This window comes from Neoarius graeffei, chromosome 9 (assembly GCF_027579695.1).
Source record: "Neoarius graeffei isolate fNeoGra1 chromosome 9, fNeoGra1.pri, whole genome shotgun sequence".
Lineage (NCBI taxonomy): Eukaryota > Metazoa > Chordata > Actinopteri > Siluriformes > Ariidae > Neoarius > Neoarius graeffei.
This window is the reverse complement of record NC_083577.1, coordinates 47628026-47651531: the sequence shown is the minus strand read 5'-3', so window position 1 is coordinate 47651531 and position 23506 is coordinate 47628026. Positions and strand designations below refer to the sequence as shown.

The window sequence follows — 23506 nt, the reverse complement described above, 5'->3', positions numbered from 1 at the left end:
CATGTCGGTCAAAATGCATTATGCTGATTCTCTGTTGAATCATCCTACCACCCAAAACATCTAGTGTATTCTTTCATTGCTTGTGTCATTACATGCACAAGTGTTGAAGTAGTTGTCATAATCTGTCAATCATACTTTATACATTTCTGTTACATTTGTTTGGTAAATGTGTCCTAAATTAACAACTTGATCTCAGATGAATCTTAACTTTCATTTATGAGGGGGAATGTGTGAAGCATCAGATCAACCAATGATCAACCAGTTCTCTACAAAAGCTCAGAGGTGAGTCCCATGAACCTTCAACTGGCAAGCATACACACACGTTTTTTATATATATAAATATATATATATATATATATATATATATATATATATATATATATATATATATATCAGAACACAGTGCAATGAACACAGTGATGGAAGGACAACAGCCCGGAAGAAGAGGAGTAACGATGCAGGGTGGAAGGGTAAGGAGGCAAAACAGAGAAAGAAGAGGCCAAGTACATAGGCATGTTCCAGATGAAATAAGGGCCACAGTTGTGGACCATGTCCTCAATCATGGTCTTACAATGACCGAGGCTGGTCGAAGGATGCAGTCAAATATTAGGAGAACCACTGTATCTTCATTCATACAAACATTTTGTCGGGAGAACACGTGGTTAATTCAAAAATGTGCACTGTACTATTTAATACAGTAACTGTATACTTACTGTAAAGCTTCAAAGTACAGAATTCCACTTGTTTTTACATTTTTCATATTGCTACTGTACTATATTTATGTACTTATAGGCATATCAGGTGAAAATTCAAATTCAATCCAAATCGCTCTCATTGAATTCAGAATTGAATGCAGAACAACATAATTTTTACAGAATTAAAATATGTTTATCCGTTCTTGAGATATTACAAATCAAAGATTGAAAAAACGGCTTAATGTTTAGAAAGCTGTCGTAATATTATGTATTGGGATCACATGGTCCAAAATGGGCCTCATTAACAAATGAGATCAAATGTTAGGGTTTTTTTCTGAATAACTTTTATTTTTCAAGATATTTACATGGAAATTGGCAGGAACATAGATGGATGTACAGTATACTGAGTACAAAGTTTTAAAAATTAGTAAAAACAAATTATGCAAATTAGTATTTAATTAGTATTAATAATGCTAATTAGGTAAACACGTTAATTCGGTACACTCTCTTCTTCAAAGTTTCACCAAATGGCTTTATTTCTGCAATATAAAATTGATCTTAACTTCAATTTATACATCACAAAGAAGCAGAAATCAATGTTAACTACAATTACAAATTCAATTATAAAATATGCATAAATAAGCATTGAATGTCACTCACATCTACCATTCTCTGTGAAAATAAAAAAGTAATAAAAGAATATTTCTAATCCCCTCTTTGTACTCTGTAGGCCTTTATATTTCTAAGTAGGGCCTAGTAGTGTTTATATTAAATAATATAAATCTCATCTCATTATCTCTAGCCGCTTTATCCTGTTCTACAGGGTCACAGGCAAGCTGGAGCCTATCCCAGCTGACTACGGGCGAAAGGCGGGGTACACCCTGGACAAGTCGCCGGGTCATCACAGGGCTGACACATAGACACAGACAACCATTCACACTCACGTTCACACCTACGGTCAATTTAGAGTCACCAGTTAACCTAACCTGCATATCTTTGGACTGTGGGGGAAACCGGAGCACCCGGAGGAAACCCACGCAGACACGGGGAGAACATGCAAACTCCACACAGAAAGGCCCTCGCCGGCCCCGGGGCTCGAACCCAGGACCTTCTTGCTGTGAGGCGACAGCGCTAACCACTACACCACCGTGCCGCCATAATATAAATGATTATTTCGATTAATATTCACAGCTTTCAAGGCTAAACTTGAAAAAACTGTGTGAGCCACATCCAATAAACAGTTCCATTTAACTGAATTGAAATTAACACTCGCGTTTCTGACTTGTTTTTTTAAAATATCATTCCGACCACTAAGATCTCAACAGTTTTTATCAAAACAACTAGTTATATTCTAAAATAGTTATTTATTTACATGAATCAGTTTGATTTGAAAAAAATAAGTAGGTAAAGCTATGAAAACTCACTTCAAAGTCTCCTGTGAATCATAACATCAAAACTAGCTGATGGAAAATTTTGCTTAATACTTCATCAGAAACAGTGAGGGCTACAGAACATCCCTATAAAAGTTATCGGATCGATATTGACGGGTAACCCAGTCGGAAACTGATCAGAAGAGACAGAGCCTGACCACGTTCCCATGACTCAAAAAGCACCGGCAGTTTCCTGACGTCACACGAGCAGTTTTTACTCTGTTGTACCAACTTCAACCTGCCGTGACTCCCAAAGTACTGAACAGATCTTCTCATCTCATCTCATTATCTCTAGCCGCTTTATCCTTCTACAGGGTCGCAGGCAAGCTGGAGCCTATCCCAGCTGACTACGGGCAAAAGGCGGGGTACACCCTGGACAAGTCGCCAGGTCATCACAGGGCTGACACATAGACACAGACAACCATTCACACTCACATTCACACCTACGGTCAATTTAGAGTCACCAGTTAACCTAACCTGCATGTCTTTGGACTGTGGGGGAAACCGGAGCACCCGGAGGAAACCCACGCGGACACGGGGAGGCCCTCGCCGGCCCCGGGGCTCGAACCCAGGACCTTCTTGCTGTGAGGCGACAGCGCTAACCACTACACCACCGTGCCGCCCTGAACAGATCTTAATGAGATAAATTTCTTTGGAAAGCAGAGATTATAAGCTTTTTAATGATAGTATTCAAGATAGAAAATATTCAAGAGTTAAGCAATGACAGATTTGGAAAGTTAAATGAGCGTTTACATGCAGAATTTTCATAGCACGGCCAGTGAGCATCTGATATGCCAACTTATGCACTGTACTGTATTTAAAATACAATAAATATGTGTATTTAAACATTATTGTACTGCATTTTACTGTACTGTACCACATAGGACTGCAAAACTACCTCGTAGAGGTGGCAGAGGGTAACAACTTTGAATTATATCCAGTCTATTGCAATCAATCCCCCCAAACAGTAATGTGTAACTTTTTAGTATTGACATTGTTATACCACACAGAAGAAAGTGCTGCCTCGTGCATTTTCATTCAGTGTTACCAAAATCTTAGTCAATTTCCATTAGAAAATACTTACAGAGCAAACTGTTATATTGTCAACATGACTAAACATTTTGACCATCTTATTCATAAACAATGGCACAAGGACTTGTCATTCTGATGGTAATGACAGTTTCATTGGCATAAATATTTGCTTTTGAGACATAAAGTAAGCATTTTGGGCAAGTTCTGTGCTTTTGCAGGTAATCCACTGTGTTTTGCAGTTTACACACATTGTTTCGAAAAATGCACTTACTGTTGTGCAAGCATTAAGGACGATTTGAGAAATGCACCAAAACGACTGAGAAAAACTGTAAATACCAATTGGGCACTAATAAGACAGTGACTCAGGCTATGGTTGAATCATTTTAGAAGATGGACTAAATGAGTCAGAAAGAAATGGAGGTTCATTTATAATCTTCAACAAACTCAACAGATTTAACAAATTTATTACAGGAAACACAACCTCGGCAAAACAGCAGCTGCTAATGGTCCAGCAATTCAAACATATGAATGGAGAGAGGTTATGAAAAATCTATTAAATTATGTTTCTACTGTGATCCATTCAATTTTATACAATACTTTGTAAACATGTGCCTACAGTACTTCCATATGTACGGTGGTGCTTGAAAGTTTGTGAACCCTTTAGAATTTCCTATATTTCTGCATAAATATGACCTAAAACATCATCAGATTTTCAAACAAGTCCTAAAAGTAGATAAAGAGAACCCAGTTAAACAAATGAGACAAAAATATTATACTTGGTCATTTATTTATTGAGGAAAATGATCCAATATTATACTTTTGCCACTCACAGATATGTAATATTGGATCATTTTCCTCAATAAATAAATGACCAAGTATAATATTTTTGTCTCATTTGTTTAACTGGGTTCTCTTTATCTACTTTTAGGACTTGTGTGAAAATCTGATGATGTTTATGTCATATTTATGCAGAAATATAGAACATTCTAAAGTGCTCACAAACTTTCAAGCACCACTGTACAACTGAGTCCATCTGCACAGTATATCAGGCAATATGTACTGAAGATCTAAACAGCGTTTGAAATGGTTTCCGAAGATTATATGCTATGAACTAGTGTTAAAAATCAAACACATTTGATAGTGGAACAGGAGGAACAAGGTCTTACCACTATGGCCTTTCTTCTGCTCCAGCTCACATTGTATTCCGCAGTAGAGCTCCCGGGAGATAAGCCCATAAGCAATGATCATCACAACTCCAGGTATGACAAAAAGAATCAACAGCAACAGGATGCACCTGGAAGAGGAAAGAATACAGGGAACCATTTGTGTTGAACTTCCAGTAACAATTAAATCTGAAATGGGTCTCCATCCATCCATCCATCCATCCATCCATTATCTGTAACCGCTTATCCTGTACAGGGTCGCAGGCAAGCTGGAGCCTATCCCAGCTGACTATGGGCGAGAGGTGGGGTACACCTGGACAAGTCGCCAGGTCATCGCAGGGCTGACAAAGAGACAAACAACCATTCACACTCACATTCACACCTACGATCAATTTAGAGCCACCAATTAGCCTAACCTGCATGTCTTTGGACTGTGGGGGAAACTGGAGCACCCGGAGGAAACCCACGCAGACATGGGGAGAACATGCAAACTCCACACAGAAAGGCCCCTGTCGGCCACTGGACTCGAACCCAGAACCTTCTTGCTGTGAGGTGACAGTGCTAACCACTACACCACCGTGCCACGAAATGGGTCTCCAGTTGCATTTAACTCTCTTGTGAAAGTTTCATACAACCAAAAATCCAGAAAATTTAGGTGATAATTAAGAGGTTCGTTAAAAGACGTTTCTCTTACACGCTAATATTAGTTTGGGTTACATTCTGAAATTCAATATAAGGCCACACTGCCTAGACATATATAATAGGGCCTCAGAGGCAATACTCAAGTATCTCAGCACCTTTCAGAATGTCATTGAACTATATGATGAAAAAAAAATGAATTATGTTTTGTATCTTTTGGATTCATCTGTATCTTCTGAAAATGAACAAACGATGGGATATTCAAATATTTACATATCTGAAAATACTTTCTCTTCTGGGGAGAAGGAGTTGATAGCAACATAGAAAAAATACAATTCTATAAAGGGTTGAAAGATTCTTTTGTTCACAGCCCTGGACACTGTATTTGTATACAGTATATGGCAATATGTCAGATCCTGGAATATTTCAGAGTAAAATCTCTCTCTGCTGAAAGGCTAAAGCGCTATCATCTTCTGCCAAGCATGGTCCAATTCATTTTCAATCCAGAGGCCCACATATAAAACTCACAGAACACTAAAACATTTGGATCCTGACCTAAATTCATTGAAAACATATGAAGGAAGCTGAAGGATGAAATATGGAAATACACTGCATGGCCTGAGATCCCTTCCCATGATTCTTTCACTTTTCTAGATATGTATAAGGAATACTTATCCAAGTGGACACTTTTTATACCATTTATCCTTTTAAACATGCTAATGATTCTTTCACTTTTCTAGATATGTATAAGGAATACTTATCCAAGTGGACACTTTTTATACCATTTATCCTTTTAAACATGCTAATAAATGGTATATTAAGCCAAACATAGATAGATAGATAGATAGATAGATAGATAGATAGATAGATAGATAGATAGATAGATAGATAGATAGTCTTTTTTTTACTTCTTACTTGTGCAAATAACCTGGAAAATATGTAGAAAAAGTAAAATATGTAATTTCATCTGAAGAGGATATGGAATAACCTGTTGCAGAATTAGCAACAGGTCAAGCTGTATAAAGCTTTGGATTAAGTACAATAAATATATATATTTTTTATCACTTAGAGAGCCATGTAATGCAATGCTCTGGATGAATCACATTCATAGAAATTTAAATAATGCTAGCTAACTCTCATGCATCTAAGGATGCTAACACTACAGTTTAAAAGCTTATGAGATTTCATTCCAAAGAAAAATAGGACAGCAGAATAACTCTTGACAATCCTAATAAATCAGTATAAGGTGAATGTCATGCATTTATACTGATATAACTTGGCTTTCAAGCAATAGGCTCTAGGGCTTTGTGTACAGTGGCTGGGAATAGGGGCAGGCTCAAAGAGGAAATCAAATATTTCATATGCTATTGAACCTGTTGACTTTGAACTGCTGGAGACTAATCTTGACTAATATTTTCTAATATTGCCTAATGTTCCTTTAAAGATAAAAAAATAGAACATATTTCAAATACGAGTTGTCTGGCAAGCCTGATTTTATTGCCTTTTTCCCTTCCATGTAATGTATGATTTACTCTTGATTCCATTCTAAATTCAGACTCTGTTGCAAAATTCATGGCCAACCCTAATCATTCTTTAATCCCATCAAATGTACTGGATGTAATTTGTTTTAATGAAATGCCAACCACTGAAATTACTCACCAAGCCTGCTTCACTTGGTCCTTGGGCCAATCATGGCGGCACATATGTGCAGTGACTTTGTCGGGTTTGGAGTAGCTAACAAGGGAGGAGAAGATTGGGTATGGGGTCATGATGAGGAAAGACACAGCCCAAGTCATAGCAATAACCTTGTATGCATGGGAACGAGTCTGCCAGGCCCGGGACTTCAGAGGATTACAGATAGCACTGTATCTCTCGATTGCTATGGCCACTAGACTGAAGGTGGATATGCTGACAGAAATTCCTGTGGAAGACAGAAACAGAGTTACAGATGAACAGGCGAAGGCTAAATAAGACTAATTAAATTAAGTCTGCCATTTAATTTAGCATTGTATTAGCATTTAGCATTCTTTTTTAGAATTTAATAAACAAATTAGCTTTAGGAATTGAATGAGACAAGACATTATGACAGTCACTTCACATGTAGTGTTATCAGTATTTTACAATTCTTTTAAAATGCTCCAATTTACTGAACATTTAGCCTCAACATTTTTACTCTGATCCATTTTTTGCACCAGACCACATTAATCTATGTTTTATCTATGCTGTGTCTGTCACAGTGTGTAGGTCATATTGCTGTATACATCTCTGAGTATACAAAGGCACACACTGGACAGAAACCAACTTGATTTAAGGCCGTTATTCATTTATTATTATTATTATTATTATTATTATTATTATTATTACAACCCCGATTCCAAAAAAGTTGGGACAAAGTACAAATTGTAAATAAAAACGGAATGCAATAATTTACAAATCTCAAAAACTGATATTGTATTCACAATAGAACATAGACAACATACCAAATGTCGAAAGTGAGACATTTTGAAATTTCATGCCAAATATTGGCTCATTTGAAATTTCATGACAGCAACACATCTCAAAAAAGTTGGGACAGGGGCAATAAGAGGCTGGAAAAGTTAAAGGTACAAAAAAGGAACAGCTGGAGGACCAAATTGCAACTCATTAGGTCAATTGGCAATAGGTCATTAACATGACTGGGTATAAAAAGAGCATCTTGGAGTGGTAGCGGCTCTCAGAAGTAAAGATGGGAAGAGGATCACCAATCCCCCTAATTCTGCACCGACAAATAGTGGAGCAATATCAGAAAGGAGTTTGACAGTGTGAAATTGCAAAGAGTTTGAACATATCATCTACAGTGCATAATATCATCAAAAGATTCAGAGACTCTGGAAGAATCTCTGTGCGTAAGGGTCAAGGCCGGAAAACCATACTGGGTGCCTGTGATCTTCGGGCCCTTAGACGGCACTGCATCACATACAGGCATGCTTCTGTATTGGAAATCACAAAATGGGCTCAGGAATATTTCCAGAGAACATTATCTGTGAACACAATTCACCATGCCATCTGCCGTTGCCAGCTAAAACTCTATAGTTCAAAGAAGAAGCCGTATCTAAACATGATCCAGAAGCGCAGACGTCTTCTCTGGGCCAAGGCTCATTTAAAATGGACTGTGGCAAAGTGGAAAACTGTTCTGTGGTCAGACGAATCAAAATTTGAAGTTCTTTATGGAAATCAGGGACGCCGTGTCATTCGGACTAAAGAGGAGAAGGACGACCCAAGTTGTTATCAGCGCTCAGTTCAGAAGCCTGCATCTCTGATGATATGGGGTTGCATTAGTGCGTGTGGCATGGGCAGCTTACACATCTGGAAAGACAACATCAATGCTGAAAGGTATATCCAGGTTCTAGAGCAACATATGCTCCCATCCAGACGACGTCTCTTTCAGGGAAGACCTTGCATTTTCCAACATGACAATGCCAAACCACATACTGCATCAATTACAGCATCATGGCTGCATAGAAGAAGGGTCCGAGTACTGAACTGGCCAGCCTGCAGTCCAGATCTTTCACCCATAGAAAACATTTGGCACATCATAAAACGGAAGATACGACAAAAAAGACCTAAGACAGTTGAGCAACTAGAATCCTACATTAGACAAGAATGGGTTAACATTCCTATCCCTAAACTTGAGCAACTTGCTTCCTCAGTCCCCAGACGTTTACAGACTGTTGTAAAGAGAAAAGGGGATGTCTCACAGTGGTAAACATGGCCTTGTCCCAACTTTTTTGAGATGTGTTGTTGTCATGAAATTTAAAATCACCTAATTTGTCTCTTTAAATGATACATTTTCTCAGTTTAAACATTTGATATGTCATCTATATTCTACAGGGTCGCAGGCAAGCTGGAGCCTATCCCAGCTGACTATGGGCGAAAGGCGGGGTACACCCTGGACAAGTCTCCAGGTCATCACAGGGCTGACACATAGACACAGACAACCATTCACACCTACGGTCAATTTAGAGTCACCAGTTAACCTAACCTGCATGTCTTTGGACTGTGGGGGAAACCAGAGAACCCGAAGGAAACCCACGCGGACATGGGGAGAACATGCAAACTCCGCACAGAAAGGCCCTCGCCGGCCACGGGGCTCGAACCCGGACCTTCTTGCTGTGAGGTGACAGCACTAACCACTATACCACCGTGCCGCCCTATTATTATTATTATTATTATTATTATTATGAAAGACCCTCCAGGAATGTAGTAATGGGATGATACTTATATCTTCTTTTTCATTGTTGCTATGCAGTGTTGTAATAGGAACATGTGGCATTCATTTTAAATAAATCTATCAGATGTGCTGATATGCACACACCCACATAACCAATATGGACAAGTATTTTTTTCATGGTTGCTTTTTCACTGCCAAATATCTCAGTGTTACAGATTGCAACTGTAACTGTGATTAGATGGACCGTCTTCTCACTGCTTATTAATCACAATAAATTTAGTTGTGTTTGAATCAGTGAATTATTGGCGAGAATATGTTGAATGACTACCCATGAGATAGGCCACAATCTTGCACATGGCAGCTCCAAAGATGAAGTCTTCCAGCAGATTTGGGATGAACGTGAAGGGCATGCAAAACACAGCCATCATCAGGTCACTGACAGCCAGAGAGAGGAGGAAGGAGTTGGTGACCGTCCGCATTCGTTTATTCACTACCAAAACCACAATGATGAGCAGGTTGCCAAATACGCTGAGCAGGAATATCACAGAATAGAGCAGTATCCGCACTGAACCCATTTCTGAAATAGATGAGATGGCAATAATAAGTGGGGGAATTGGTTGGGTAACAAAAAATTAAAGTAACAAAAAATGTTCCTTTGTATACCAACAAATGCCCAAAGTTGCTTTATGTTGTTTTCCCATTATGATAATCCTGCATACAAGACTTTCGACTTCCTGCAGATCATTTCCAAATCAATAAATGCAGGTTAAAGCCAGAAGCTCTCAGCTCCTAGACATAGTGTTCTGTTGAGAAATAGCCTGATGCTATCAGAAACACTATCGAACCATTTCCTTGTGCCATATAGCATAGTAACACTTATACAATTTAAAATTGAGTCATGATATCCTTGTGTCATTGAAAGCCTTTGCTCAATAATTACAAATAAATCAACTTTTTGTTTGACAGCCCAGTGATTTTGACAAAGAACATCACCTAATACAAGAGAAAAATGTGATCCTGTAATGGAAATAAAATACTTCAGTGGAGAAGTGTCAAAGGCCATGCTATGGTTTAAGTATTATATTTTCATTAGTATTTATTTTTATATCATTAGATTAGATTACATTAGATTAGATAGAACTTTATTGATCCCTTTGGGAGGGTTCCCTCAGGGAAATTCTAGCAGCATCATTACAGGATAAACAAAGAATAGAAAATAGAGAAAAAAACTTTGAGATAAATTAAATTAAGTATTTACATATACAAATATAAAAAGAGGGGTGGCACGGTGGTGTAGTGGTTAGCGCTGTCGCCTCACAGCAAGAAGGTCCGGGTTCGAGCCCCGTGGCTGGCGAGGGCCTTTCTGTGCGGAGTTTGCATGTTCTCCCCATGTCTGTGTGGGTTTCCTCCGGGTGCTCTGGTTTCCCCCACAGTCCAAAGACATGCAGGTTAGGCTAATTGGTGGCTCTAAATTGCCGTAGGTGTGAATGTGAGTGTGAATGATTGTTTGTGTCTATGTGTCAGCCCTGCAATAACCTGGCGACTTGTCCAGGGTGTACCCCACCTTTCGCCCATAGTCAGCTGGGATAGGCTCCAGCTTGCCTGTGACCCTGTAGAACAGGATAAGCGGCTACAGATAATGAGATGAGATTATTAAAGCTTTTGTGTAACTCGTAATTTGTTTGGAAAATGTGTGCCTAGTACAGCTACTTTCAGTTTCTTATGCTTTTTGGAGAAATTGTGGGTTAGTGGGTAACAATCTTGTTTATATCAATATTTCTGATAGACATCAGCCATAGCATTATGACCACTGACAGGTGACGTGAATTACATTGATTATGTTGTTACAATGGCACCTGTTAAGAGGTGGGATATATTAGGCAGCAAGAAAACAGTCAGTTCTTGAAATTGACGTGTTGGAAACAGGAAAAATGGGCAAGCTTAAGGATCTGAGCAACTTTGACAAGGGCCAAATTGTGATGGCCAGATGACTGGGTCTGAGCATCTCCAAAATGGCACATCTTGTGGGGTGTTCCTGGTATGTAGTGGTTAGTACCTATCAAAAGTGGTCCAAGGAAGGACAACCAGTGAACCGGCGACAGAGTCATGGGTGGCCAAGGCTAGCCCATATGGTCCAATCCTACAGAAGAACTACTGTCGCACAAACTGCTGAAAAAGTTGATGCTGGCTCAAATAGAAAGGTGTCAGCATTAAGTTTTTCAGCAGTTTGTGATACAGTAGCTCTTCTGTGGGATTGGACCACACAGGCTAGCCTTCGTACCCCACCAGATGTGCCATTTTAGAGATGCTCAGACCCAGTCATCTAAGCATCACAATTTGGCCCTTGTCAAATTCACTCAAAGAACCTGGCCTATATGTAAGTATGAAATTAAAACAAGTAAAGAATAGTGCCTACCTGGCTTGTTTCTGTTTTAGCCAGTATTAACTTTTTCAGCACTTTGTGCTGCAGTAGCTCTTCTGTAGGATTGGACTAGCCTTTGTGCCCCATGCAAAACAATGAGCCTTGGCTACCCATGACCCTGTCGCCGGTTCACTAGTTGTCCTTCCTTGGACCACATCCCACAAGATGTACCATTTTGGAGATGCTCAGACCCAGTCATCTGGCCATCACAATTTGGACCTTGTCAAAGTCGCCCAGATCCTTACACTTGCCCATTTTTCCTGCTTCTAGCACATCAACTTCGAGAACTAACTGTTCTCTTGCTGCCTCATATATCCCACCCTTTGACACAGATGCCATTGTAACAACATAATCAATGTTATTCATTTCACCTGTCAGTAGTCATAATACTATGGCTGATCAGTGTGTAACAGCAAAATGGTGTGTTAATCTGTTTGAATGAGGATATGTGTAACTGTGTCCTGAGAATCACTCACTGAGTTATTGCAATCAATCCAGGACACCCTAAACTGGAATACATGGATGCATTGGCTTTAAAATGAACCCTGAGTCTGTGACTATTGCCTGGTTTCACCTCCCCTTGGCTGCACCTTTTGAGAAACTGGTATGTATTTGTATCATATGCAAGGACCTCGGGTAAAAAGACAGCATTTTAATGCATTTCTCGAATTCACTCATAACATATAATGTTTTTGTTCCTGAGGATGTATTTTAAAATTGAACTCAGCTGTGATACACGTTGAAATGTGCTTTGCTGTTTGTCTTCTGTCAGAGACACAAGAGAAGCCTTTGATATTATGAAGCAGTCTGTAGCATATTATCAGATACTATTGCCCTGGTATAAAAGAAAGATGAGAGAAATAAAGTTATTAAAGTGTGTAGGCTACATTACATGCAAAATAAAGTACTGTTCCAGAAACTTTCCATTTGCCATTTTTCCCATTGTGGATCACTAAGTAACCATAATTAAATAACTGATTATGTTATTGATATAACTAATTGACAAAATTCATTCTACATAATTAGTTATGGATGTACATTTAATGTTTTGTTGCGGAATTAGTAGTGGAGGCTGAAGGCTGGAAAACTGCCTGAAATTATATGAAAACATATAATTGAAATGTATCTCTTCCTACTCAGATTCAGATTTCTGTCCATAACTTTCAGCATCGAGCCCTATTTATGTGGGAAGGTTTTCAGTCCTGATAGATGCATGTGGGAATTTCAAACAAGTTATGAAAGTCGCAGATGGAAGAGATAGAAAGAGATAGATAATATATACTCCCTTTTAATGAAATATAGTGTAATTTCAATCAAAGCCAGTGAGAAGTGTTGTTCAAGTATTTTATTCGGGAGGCTCCCTGAATATATTATGGCCCTTTTCCACTACCCTTTTTCAGCTCACTTCAGCTCGCTTCAGCTCACTTCAGCCCGACACGGCTCGCGTTTCGACTACCAAAAACCAGCACGACTCAGCTCGCTTCAGCCCTGCTTAGCCCCTAAAACTCGCACCGTTTTGGAGTGGGGCTGAAGCGAGCCAAAGCGAGCCGAGTGAGGCTGGGGGCGTGAGCAGACACTCCCCTGTGCACTGATTGGTGAGGAGGAGTGTCCTCACATGCCCACACACGCCCCGCGAGCACGCTGGGATCTGTAAACACCGCAAACCCGGAAGAAGAAGAATTACGAATTACGAGAATTTCTGAAGCCTTATGCGCCTCGCCTCATCTATACGCTCTTGCCAGTATCTGTCCGCGTTGTCGGTGACAACAAGCCACAGAACCAAGACCAGCAACACTAACGACTCCATGTCCATGTTTATTGTTTACTATTCGGGTCGTGAGACTACCGCTTAAAAGATCACTGATGTCACTGTTTGCGCTGCTTAACGACATCACCTGACGTCCACCCACTTTCGCTAACTCCACCCAATGTGTCCACCCACTTCCAGCCAGCACGGTTCAGCGCGGTTGTAGTCGAAATGCAACTCCAACAGCCCTGCTCAGCTCGACTCAGCACGGCACGGCTCAGCCCGACTCAGCCGCGTTTGTAGTGGAAAAGCGGCATTAGCTTTGCAATCTTGGGATCACTAAGGATTATTTGTTTAGTAAACCCAATACAGAAAACCTCTATTAAACCTCAGTTAATACCAGTAATATGGACAATAATTTCTAATTTATAAACACTCAAACACTTACCATCTGCTTTCTCTCCTCTGTCATTTATAGTTTTTTTTTTTAGTTTCTACTCTGTGACCTCATCAACGCAAAACAACAAGCCAAAACAGACCTTTAATACAATTTGTAAAGAGTAAATGACAAAATACAAAAACTTTATATATTACAATCCCCCCACCCCCAGGGGTAAATAAATAAATAAATAAATCCACAAAGACAAAGTTTCATTATTTATACCCTGGAGACCAGTGTTCAGCAATTTATTAACATTTAAAATCATGCTGTAATTGAATTTATTAGTATTATTTATGGTTTATTAATACTAAAGTGCATGACTCATTATGGCTAACTAACTCAGGAAATAATGTTCGTGAAGGGAACTTTCATGTAAATGATTGACATCAGTGGCAAGAATAATTATGGTACTTGTTACGTTGTGGTAAATCCTGAGGTAACTGAACTGAGCTGATAACACATTTGCAGTATATTTGCTTTCTTTCTTGAGTTTGTAAAACAGGAAAGTACATGAATATTCTATTTTGAATGAAAGTGTTTTCGTTGACACATGGGAGAATTCATATGCTTACTCACACAATGCCTGACTTCCACAAATTCCCAAAAGTTTTAACTGCCATTTGTGGATGTAACTCCATTTTGTTTTTGGCCAAAGGTTTGCCAAAATAATCTCAGGCCCATGTGGTTATATCAGCGATAGATAAATAACAGTTTTTGATGCAGTCCTGTCTGAAGGATCGGAGATCACGGGTGTTCAGCTTAGGTTTGCGCCCTTGCCCTTTACGCACCGAAATTTGTTGACAAACTGGAGATCCCCGGCCAATCTTCGCTCCTCAAAGACTAGGCCTTTCCTTGATACTGACTTTGTACCAAATCATGATTACAATCACCTGTTGACATCACCTGTTTCAAAGCACATCATTATTTAATTGTTTTACCTCATTACTCGCCCTAAATTGTCCCGTCCCAACTTTTTTTGGAATGTGTTGCAGACCTGAAATGCAGGAATGGATGTATATCAACAACTGGAATGAAGCTGACCAGACAAACCATGAAATATCTTGGGTTCATACTGTCTGCAGTGAAATACACATCAAAGTAAATTGACTTTTTTTTAAAACTTGTATTTCACATACAGTCCCATTTTTTCTGATTTGGGGTTGTAAGTCACAAAGCATTGATTAACAAGGAGCCTATAGGAGTCCACAAATGCCTTTGTTTGTGTGGTTCACCAATACCAATTAAAACTAGATTGCATTTCCGCAGAGAAAATGCAAAGTGTGCTTGCTGAGCTGTAGCAGAACAGCTATCATGCTAGCATGCTAAAAGCTAGCATGCCAACATGCTAATGCCAACATGCTAACAACTAGCATGCTAACAGTTAGCATACTAACATGCTAACAGCATACTAACATGCTAAAAGCTAGCATGTTAACATGTTAATGCTAACATGCTAATAGATAACATGCTAATAGATAACATGCTAACAGCTAGCATTCTAACATGCTAATGATTAACATGCTATTTGTTAAAATTCTAACACTAAGGTTAATATGCTGACAGCTATCATGCTAACAGCTAACATGCTAATGGCTAGTATGTTAACTTTTAGCATGCTAACACGCTGAGGGTGACATGCTAACAGCTAACATGCTAACAGTTAGCATGCTAACATGCTCAGGCGAACTCGCTAACAGCAAACATGCGAACTCTGCATGCTACCATGCTAATCCTAACACGTTAACAGCTCTCATGATAACATGCTAATGGTGAACATGCTAACAACTTGCGAGCTAACAGCAGGCATGATATTATAATGGGTAACATGCTAACAGCTAGCATGGTAACACGTGAATGCTTATATGCTAATTGCTATCATGTGTGCATGTAAGTATTCCTAATAAAGTGGCCATTGAGTTGAAGTTGATTTGCTGTCAAAGCCTCAAATGAGCAGATCCTTGCCAAATACATCATCACCTATGGGGGAAGGGAGGAATGACTCAGTCAAGCTTCCACTGCTTAGCAGCAAAATGGAGAAAAAATGGACGGATGAAAGGCAAGACAAAGACGAGTGCAGGTCAGAACCGATATCATGTGTGTGATGGGTGATTTGGCCTGAGGTGCCATATGAAGTTTGGTGGATGTGTGGTGAAGTGTTACTGAGCAAAACTCCATTCATTTGAATGGGGCCAAAAATCAATGGAAGCCTATGGAGGTAAAAAGAGATGTGTGAAAACCAAGGAAAAGATGAGTGCAGGTCTCAGATGAGGGGATGGATCTGTGCGGGGACTTGGCCTGAGGCATCAAGTGAAGTTTCTTGAAGTTTGGTCAAAAAAAATTGATGGAGAGTGAAAGTTTTTCTCCTGAAACACCATTCATTTTCAATGGGGCCAAAAATCAATGCAAGCCTATGGAGGAAAAAGGGATGAACAAAAAGAAAGGAAAAATATGAGTGCGGGTCTAAACCGATTGCATGTATGTGTCGGGGGAGTTGGCCTGAAGTATCACATGAGGTTTGGTGCATCTGCGATGGAGTGTGTCCGAGTAGGACGATTTGATTCATGAGCCCTATTCATTCTCTATGGGAAAAAAACCCCAAAAGAAAAACTACAAGAACAAGAGAACAGGCATGTTGATCCAAAAGCTGTATACAAGCACACTGCACCACTTCGGGCCAGACGTCTCAGAGTTGGAATGGTGTCTCTATCTCGAATGCCCTAGGAGGAGTAGTGGATCCAAAAAAACGTGTCGGAATAAGGTAGAATAAGTAAACTTAAGAAGAACAATAGTGTGCTTGCCTTTGGCAAGCACACTAATGACAGTAAACATATGTTGACAGATGCTGAAATATGAAATCCTCTGTGTTTTAGTTCAAATATAAGCTCCAAAGTCATTTAACACACTGCTACATAATATGATTATTACAAGGCCATATGTAACTTCCATGCAAAATTTAGATGGCAGGATGTAATCAAGTATGTCTGTGAAAGAATGAAGCAAAAATACATTTATCGCTATTCAATTCAGTCAGGTTCTGTTTAGACAAGTAATAAAGCATTCATGGTGAACTGGAATAACAAATACAATTATCTTGAAAGCATTTATACCGATTGTGACTCAAAAACATTAATGAGTCACAAAAACAAATGTGCTTACAGTCCCTTGTTTTGAAAAAGCTGGGGTCATACACCACTCGTCATTATTTGGGGAAAAAACACTGTGCTGGGGGGGGGGGGGGGGGGGGGACCTCAAAAGTATATTTAACCATTATAGCAATCACCAGACACATTTTGTCTTTAGTAGTTATCCACAAAACTATGCTTAATATACTTGTCCTATATTTCGTAATTTCATTAAAACATATTCATGAAATAACAATATGTACAGTCATATGATAAAGCAAAATGAGGGTGCGGTATCTGATCTTGAAAAGGAAAACCTTCAAGAAATTAACATTAGTGAATAGAGAGCAATAAAACACAAATTAGATGTATCTATGATTATGAAATTGGTTTATCAAATATAGTGATCAGATCCTACATGGATAATCTCATCATGATTGATTTGGGATTGTTATTGTAATGACCATTATGATCTCAGCTGCATGTTCACTTCTATTTCAAGTTCACTTATTGTCAACTCATGCTCCTGAATTTCTCCATCCCTCCATTATCTGTAACCGCTTATCTGTACAGGCAAGCTGGAGCCTATCCCAGCTGACTATGGGCGAGAGGCGGGGTACGCCCTGGACAAGTCACCAGATCATCGCAAGGCTGACACATAGAGACAAACAACCATTCACACTCACGGTCAATTTAGAGCCACCAATTAGCCTAACCTGCATGTCTTTGGACTGTAGGGGAAACTGGAGCACCCGGAGGAAACCACAGGGAGAACACACAAACTCCACACAGAAAGGCCCTCGTCAGCTGCTGGGCTTGAACCCAGGAGCTTCTTGCTGTGAGGCGACAATGCTAACCACCATGTCGCCCCTCCTGAATTTCTGTAATGTTATATTTATGAGCCTGTGTAGTGGGTTAGGTGTCATATTCTGCATGGCACTCATCATTTTTTCTCAGTGATGTTTGATGGTTTTCTTCTCACTACTAAGTTAATGGCTCTTCTGCTGGACAAATCTGCAACTGTCATTAATTTGCTCTTATTTTGCACTAGGATACACTTTCCTAATTCATTTATTTTCTCTAGTGAACTTGTAATGAACTTTGCCACACTCTTGCTGCATTGAACGTGAAACTTCATCAGAAGACAATTAAATAATTTGATCATGATCTCTTTATGGGGCTCCCTCTCCCCATCAGCTCTTATTCTCCGCACAGCAGAACTTCCCACTAGCTGTGTCATCTGTCCAACAATCCAACTGTCCCAAATTCATGTCAGGATTTTCAACAATCTTCAGCTGGAAGTTCTCAGACCTTCTAAGGCCTGTCATGTTGATATATACATGTATCTCATCTTATCTCATCTCATCTCATTATCTCTAGCCACTTTATCCTGTTCTACAGGGTCGCAGGCAAGCTGGAGCCTATCTCAGCTGACTACGGGCGAAAGGCGGGGTACACCCTGGACAAGTCGCCAGGTCATCACAGGGCTCACACATAGCCCATGTTTACATTAGACCGTATCAGCGGATCATCAGATTAACGTTTTTAAAACGATTAGTGTGCACACAGCAACACCAATACACGATTTGCGTGCACACAGCAACACCAATACACGGATACGCTCGGCTCCGCAGGCATCCTGCGCTCCAAATCACTCCGCCCTGAACAGCGAGTGCCCTCTGGAGGGTGCGCACTCCGGCCCTGCGGCAGCTCACAGAGCACGCGAGTGAAGTGCACAAGCAGTGTTTTCGGGACTGAGCCGCTGTGTGTGTGATCCCAGCGCATATCACTTACCACTTGCAAGTGGAAGGATGGCAAGCCTAAAGACAATCATAACTACACAATGGGCAGTATTTGCATCAGTATTTGCAGTATTTTCATACTTTTATACTCTTTAATGAAAGGTGATACAAGGCGGAAGTCCGCGCCGTTTTTCAGCAGTCGCGTCACATGACCAACGCCAGCGAATCAGGAAGGTGGATGTCACAGTGACGTTGTCCAATGACGACGCCAGCTAGAGCTCAGCACAGCGTATCTGCGTATCTCAATGTTTACACAGCACCGGAGCTGACACGATCTAGATTGAATACGTGGACGCTGGCGGATTCCCGTTTCCCGGCGTTTCCAGGCGGTTTAATGTAAACGGACAGTGCATCCGCGAAGAAAACGAGACAGATACGGTCTAATGTAAACTTGGCCATAGACACAGACAACCATTCACACTCACATTCACACCTACGGTCAATTTAGAGTCATCAGTTAACCTAACCTGCATGTCTTTGGACTGTGGGGGAAACCGGAGCACCCGGAGGAAACCCACGCGGACACGGGGAGAACATGCAAACTCCGCACAGAAAGGCCCTCGCTGGCCATGGGGCTCGAACCCGGACCTTCTTGCTGTGAGGCAACAGCGCTAACCACTACACCACCGTGCCACCCTATATATATATATATATATATATATATATATATATATACACACACACACACACAATGCTCAGCGTAAGTGAGTACACCCCCTTTGAAAAGTAACATTTTAAACAGTATCTCAATGAACACAAACAATTTCCAAAATGTTGACAAAGTTTAATATAACATCTGTTTAACTTATAATGTGAAAGTAAGGTTAATAATATAACTTAGATTACACATTTTTTCAGTTTTACTCAAATTAGGGTGGTGCAAAAATGAGTACACCCCACAACAAAAACTACTACATCTAGTACTTTGTATGGCCTCCATGATTTTTAATGACAGCACCAAGTCTTCTAGGCATGGAATGAACAAGTTGGCGACATTTTGCAACATCAATATTTTTCCATTCTTCAACAATGACCTCTTTTAGTGACTGGATGCTGGATGGAGAGTGATGTTCAACTTGTCTCTTCAGAATTCCCCAAAGAAAATAATTTCTTTTCACCACAAAGGTGAAGGCTACAAGAAGATCAGCAAAGCTTTACTTATCAGTCAGAATACTGTAGCAAAAGTGGTACAAAAATTTAAGAAAGATGGAACTGCAACCATCTCACAGAGACGTCCAGGTCGTCCATGGAAGTTAACACCTCGAAAGGAGTGCAGTTATCTAAAGAAGTAGAAAGCCAAACTGGGGTGACTATTTCCCGTGACACAATACGGCGTACACTGCAGAGGAATGGCATGCATGGATGCCGTCCACGAAAGAAGCCTCTCCTAAAGCCCAGGCACAAAAAAGCCCACCTAGAGTTTGCCAGGGCCCATGCTGACAAAGATGAAGACTACTGGGACTCTATACTCTGGAGTGATGACACCAAGATAAATGTTTTTGGAACTGATGGCTTCAAAACTGTATGGCGTTGTAAAGGTGAGGAATACAAAGAAAAATGCCTGGTGCCTACAGTGAAACATGGTGGTGGCAGTGTCCTTATGTGGGGCTGCATGAGTGCTGCTGGTGTCGGGGAGCTGCATGTCATTGATGGCATCATGAATTCCCAGATGTATTGCTCTATACTGAAAGAGAAGATGCTACCATCACTCCGTGCCCTTGGTCGTTGTGCACTTTTCCAACATGACTAAACACACATCTAAGGCCACTGTTGGATTTCTGAAGAAGAACAGGGTGAAAGTGATTCAGTGGCCAAGTATGTCTCCTGATCTGAACCCAATCGAACACCTGTGAGGAATTCTGAAGAGACAAGTTGAGCATCACTCTCCATCCAGCATCCAGTCACTAAAAGAGGTCATTGTTGAAGAATGGAAAAAGATTGATGTTGCAAAATGTCGCTGTAGAACTTTGAGCGGGTGGGTGGAGCACAGAAGTACGGCAGGCCAGAACTGAGTTTCCACAGACCGACGCTTGACCACGCCCCCGCTGCCACAGTCGCCAACTTGTTCATTCCATGCCTAGAAGACTTGGTTCTGTCATTAAAAATCATGGAGGCCATACAAAGTACTAGATGTAGTAGTTTTTGTTGTGGGGTGTACTCATTTTTGCACCACCCTAATTTGAGTAAAACTGAAAAAATGTGTAATCTAAGTTATATCATTAACCTTACTTTCACGTTATAAGTTAAACAGATGTTATATTAAACTTTGTCTTGTCAACATTTTGGAAATTGTTTGTGTTCATTGAGATATTGTTTAAAATGTTACTTTTCAAAGGGGGTGTACTCATTTACGCTGAGCACTGTATGTATGTGTGTGTGTTTGTGTGTGTGTGTAACACAGTTTTCATACTTTTGCCTTTGTACACCACCATAATCGATTTAAAACAAAGCAATCAAGGTGTAATTGAAGTGTAGATTTCCGGCTTTTCAGCCACAAGTGCATTAATGAGGTCAGGCACTGATGTCAGGTGAGAAGGCCCAGGGTACAGTCGGGTTCATCCCAAAGGTGCTGTGTGGGGTTGAGGTCAGAGATATGTGCAGGCCACTCATGTTCTTCCACACCAAACTTGTCAAACCATGTGTTCATAGAAATCACTTTGTGCACAGTGGCACGGTCATGCTGGAACATGTTTGGGCCCCTTATTTCCAATAAAGCTAAATTTTAGTGCTGCAGCATGAAAAAATTTCTATAAAAATGTCATACCTAGCTACAATTCCAAAACAGAAAATTTGGGACAGTATGGAAAATGCAAATAAAAACAGAAAGCAGTGATGTCTAAATTCACTTTGACTTGTATTTCATTGCAGACAGTATGAACCTACGTAAGATAATTTCTGTTTTGTTGGTCAACTTCATTTCATTTGTTACTATACATCCATTCCTTCAATTCAGGCCTGCAACACATTCCAAAAAAATTTTGTGACATGGGCAATTTAGGGCTAGTAATGAGGTAAAACAATTAAATAATCATGTGATTTGAAACAGATGATGTCAGCAGGTGATTGTACAGTAATCATGATTTGGTACAAAATCAGTATCCAGGAAAGACCTAGTCTTTGAGGAGCAGAGACGAAGGCTCTCCAGTTTGTCAACAAATGCGTGAAAGACTTATTGAAGTGTTTGAATATAATGTTCCTCAAAGAAAGACATGAAGAAATTTGGATATTTCACCCTCTACAGTAAATAATCATTAAATGCTTCAAGGAATCTGGAGAAATTTAGGTGTGTAAAAGGCAAGGGCGCAAGCCTAAGCTGAACACTGTGATCGCCGATCCCTCAGACGGCACTACATCAGGCTCTGTCATTCATCTATAGCTGATATAAACACATGGCCTCAGGATTACTTTGGCAAACTTTTGCCAAGTACTGCAGTACAGAGGTACATCCACAAATGCCAGTTAAAACTTTACTGTGCAAAAAGATAGCTTTATATTAACTGTGTCCAGAAGGACTGTCAACTTCTCTGGGCTCAGAGACATCTGGGATGCATCATCAGACAGTGGAAACATGTATTGTGGTCAGAAAAATCAGTATTCCAGGTCTTTTTTGGCAGAAATTAATGCCGTGTGCCCTTGACCAAAAACAAAAAGGACCATCCAGACTTTTACCAGGAACAAGTCCAAAAGCCAGGGTCTGTCATAGTATGGGGTTGTGTCACTGAACTTGGCAAAGGTATATTACATTTTTGTGATGGCAGCATTAATGCAGAAAAGTACACTGAGATTTTGGATCAACATATTCTGCCTTCAAGATGACATCTTTTCCAGGGATATTTCAATAAGACAATGCAAAACCATATTCTGTAAAGGCATGGCTGTGGAAGGAGAGGGAATCTGTCCCTTCTTTCCCCAATAGAGAATGTGTGGTGAATTTTGAAACAAAAATTCTCATCTCATCTCATTATCTCTAGCCACTTTATCCTGTTCCACAGGGTCGCAGGCAAGCTGGAGCCTATCCCAGCTGACTACGGGCAAAAGGCGGGGTACACCCTGGACAAGTTGCCAGGTCATCACAGGGCTGACACAGAGACAAACAACCATTCACACTCACACCTACGGTCAATTTAGAGTCACCAGTTAACCTAACCTGCATGTCTTTGGACTGTGGGGGAAACCAGAGCACCTGGAGGAAACCCATGCGGACACGGGGAGAACATGCAAACTCCGCACAGAAAGGCCCTCGTCGGCCACAGGGCTCAAACCCGGACCTTCTTGCTGTGAGGCGACAGCGCTAACCACTACACCACCGTGCCGCCCCAAACAAAAATTATGACTACTACAACTCTGTACTGTTTCATACCTTAAGACCTGTTTACAGGAAGAATGGAACAAAATAACATATGAAATGCTTCCTCATTTGGTGTCTTCAGTCCCTAAACATCTTTTAAGTCTTGTGAGAAGGAATGGCAACATTATAAAGTGGTACGTAAATGCTTGAACTTCCCAACGTTTTTTTAAATGTGTTGTGAGAATGAAAATTGAAATGTGTTTATTTTGATAAAACAATAAAATTCATGAGATAAAACATCAAATAAGGTGCTGTTGTATTGTTTTGAGTGTAATACAAGTCAAAGATTATTTACAAATCATTGTTTTCGCTTTTAATTTCAATTTCAATGTACTGGTAGTTCATGGTGGGCTCATATATGCAAGCTAATGAAGACAGCATGACCTGTACTGGTCTTACTGACTAATCAGCCTTACAAGTAATCAGAAAATCCCTGACTAGCTTTTATGATGAT

General features: G+C 40.2%; 1 protein-coding gene across 2 annotated transcripts in view; it reads right to left on the bottom strand.

The window, feature by feature from the left end:
- Positions 1-23506, bottom strand: part of cckbrb (cholecystokinin B receptor b) — a 35316-nt gene that overhangs the window by 3236 nt on the left and 8574 nt on the right. The window contains exons 2-4 of one of the 2 annotated variants that reach the window (XM_060928737.1): positions 9498-9746; positions 6619-6880; positions 4324-4451 (exon numbers count right to left, since the gene is read on the bottom strand). In XM_060928737.1, the coding sequence (XP_060784720.1) occupies positions 4324-4451; positions 6619-6880; positions 9498-9746 (639 nt within the window). The remainder of the gene's footprint in view (positions 1-4323; positions 4452-6618; positions 6881-9497; positions 9747-23506) is intronic. The other variant, XM_060928738.1, reaches the window with a different exon arrangement.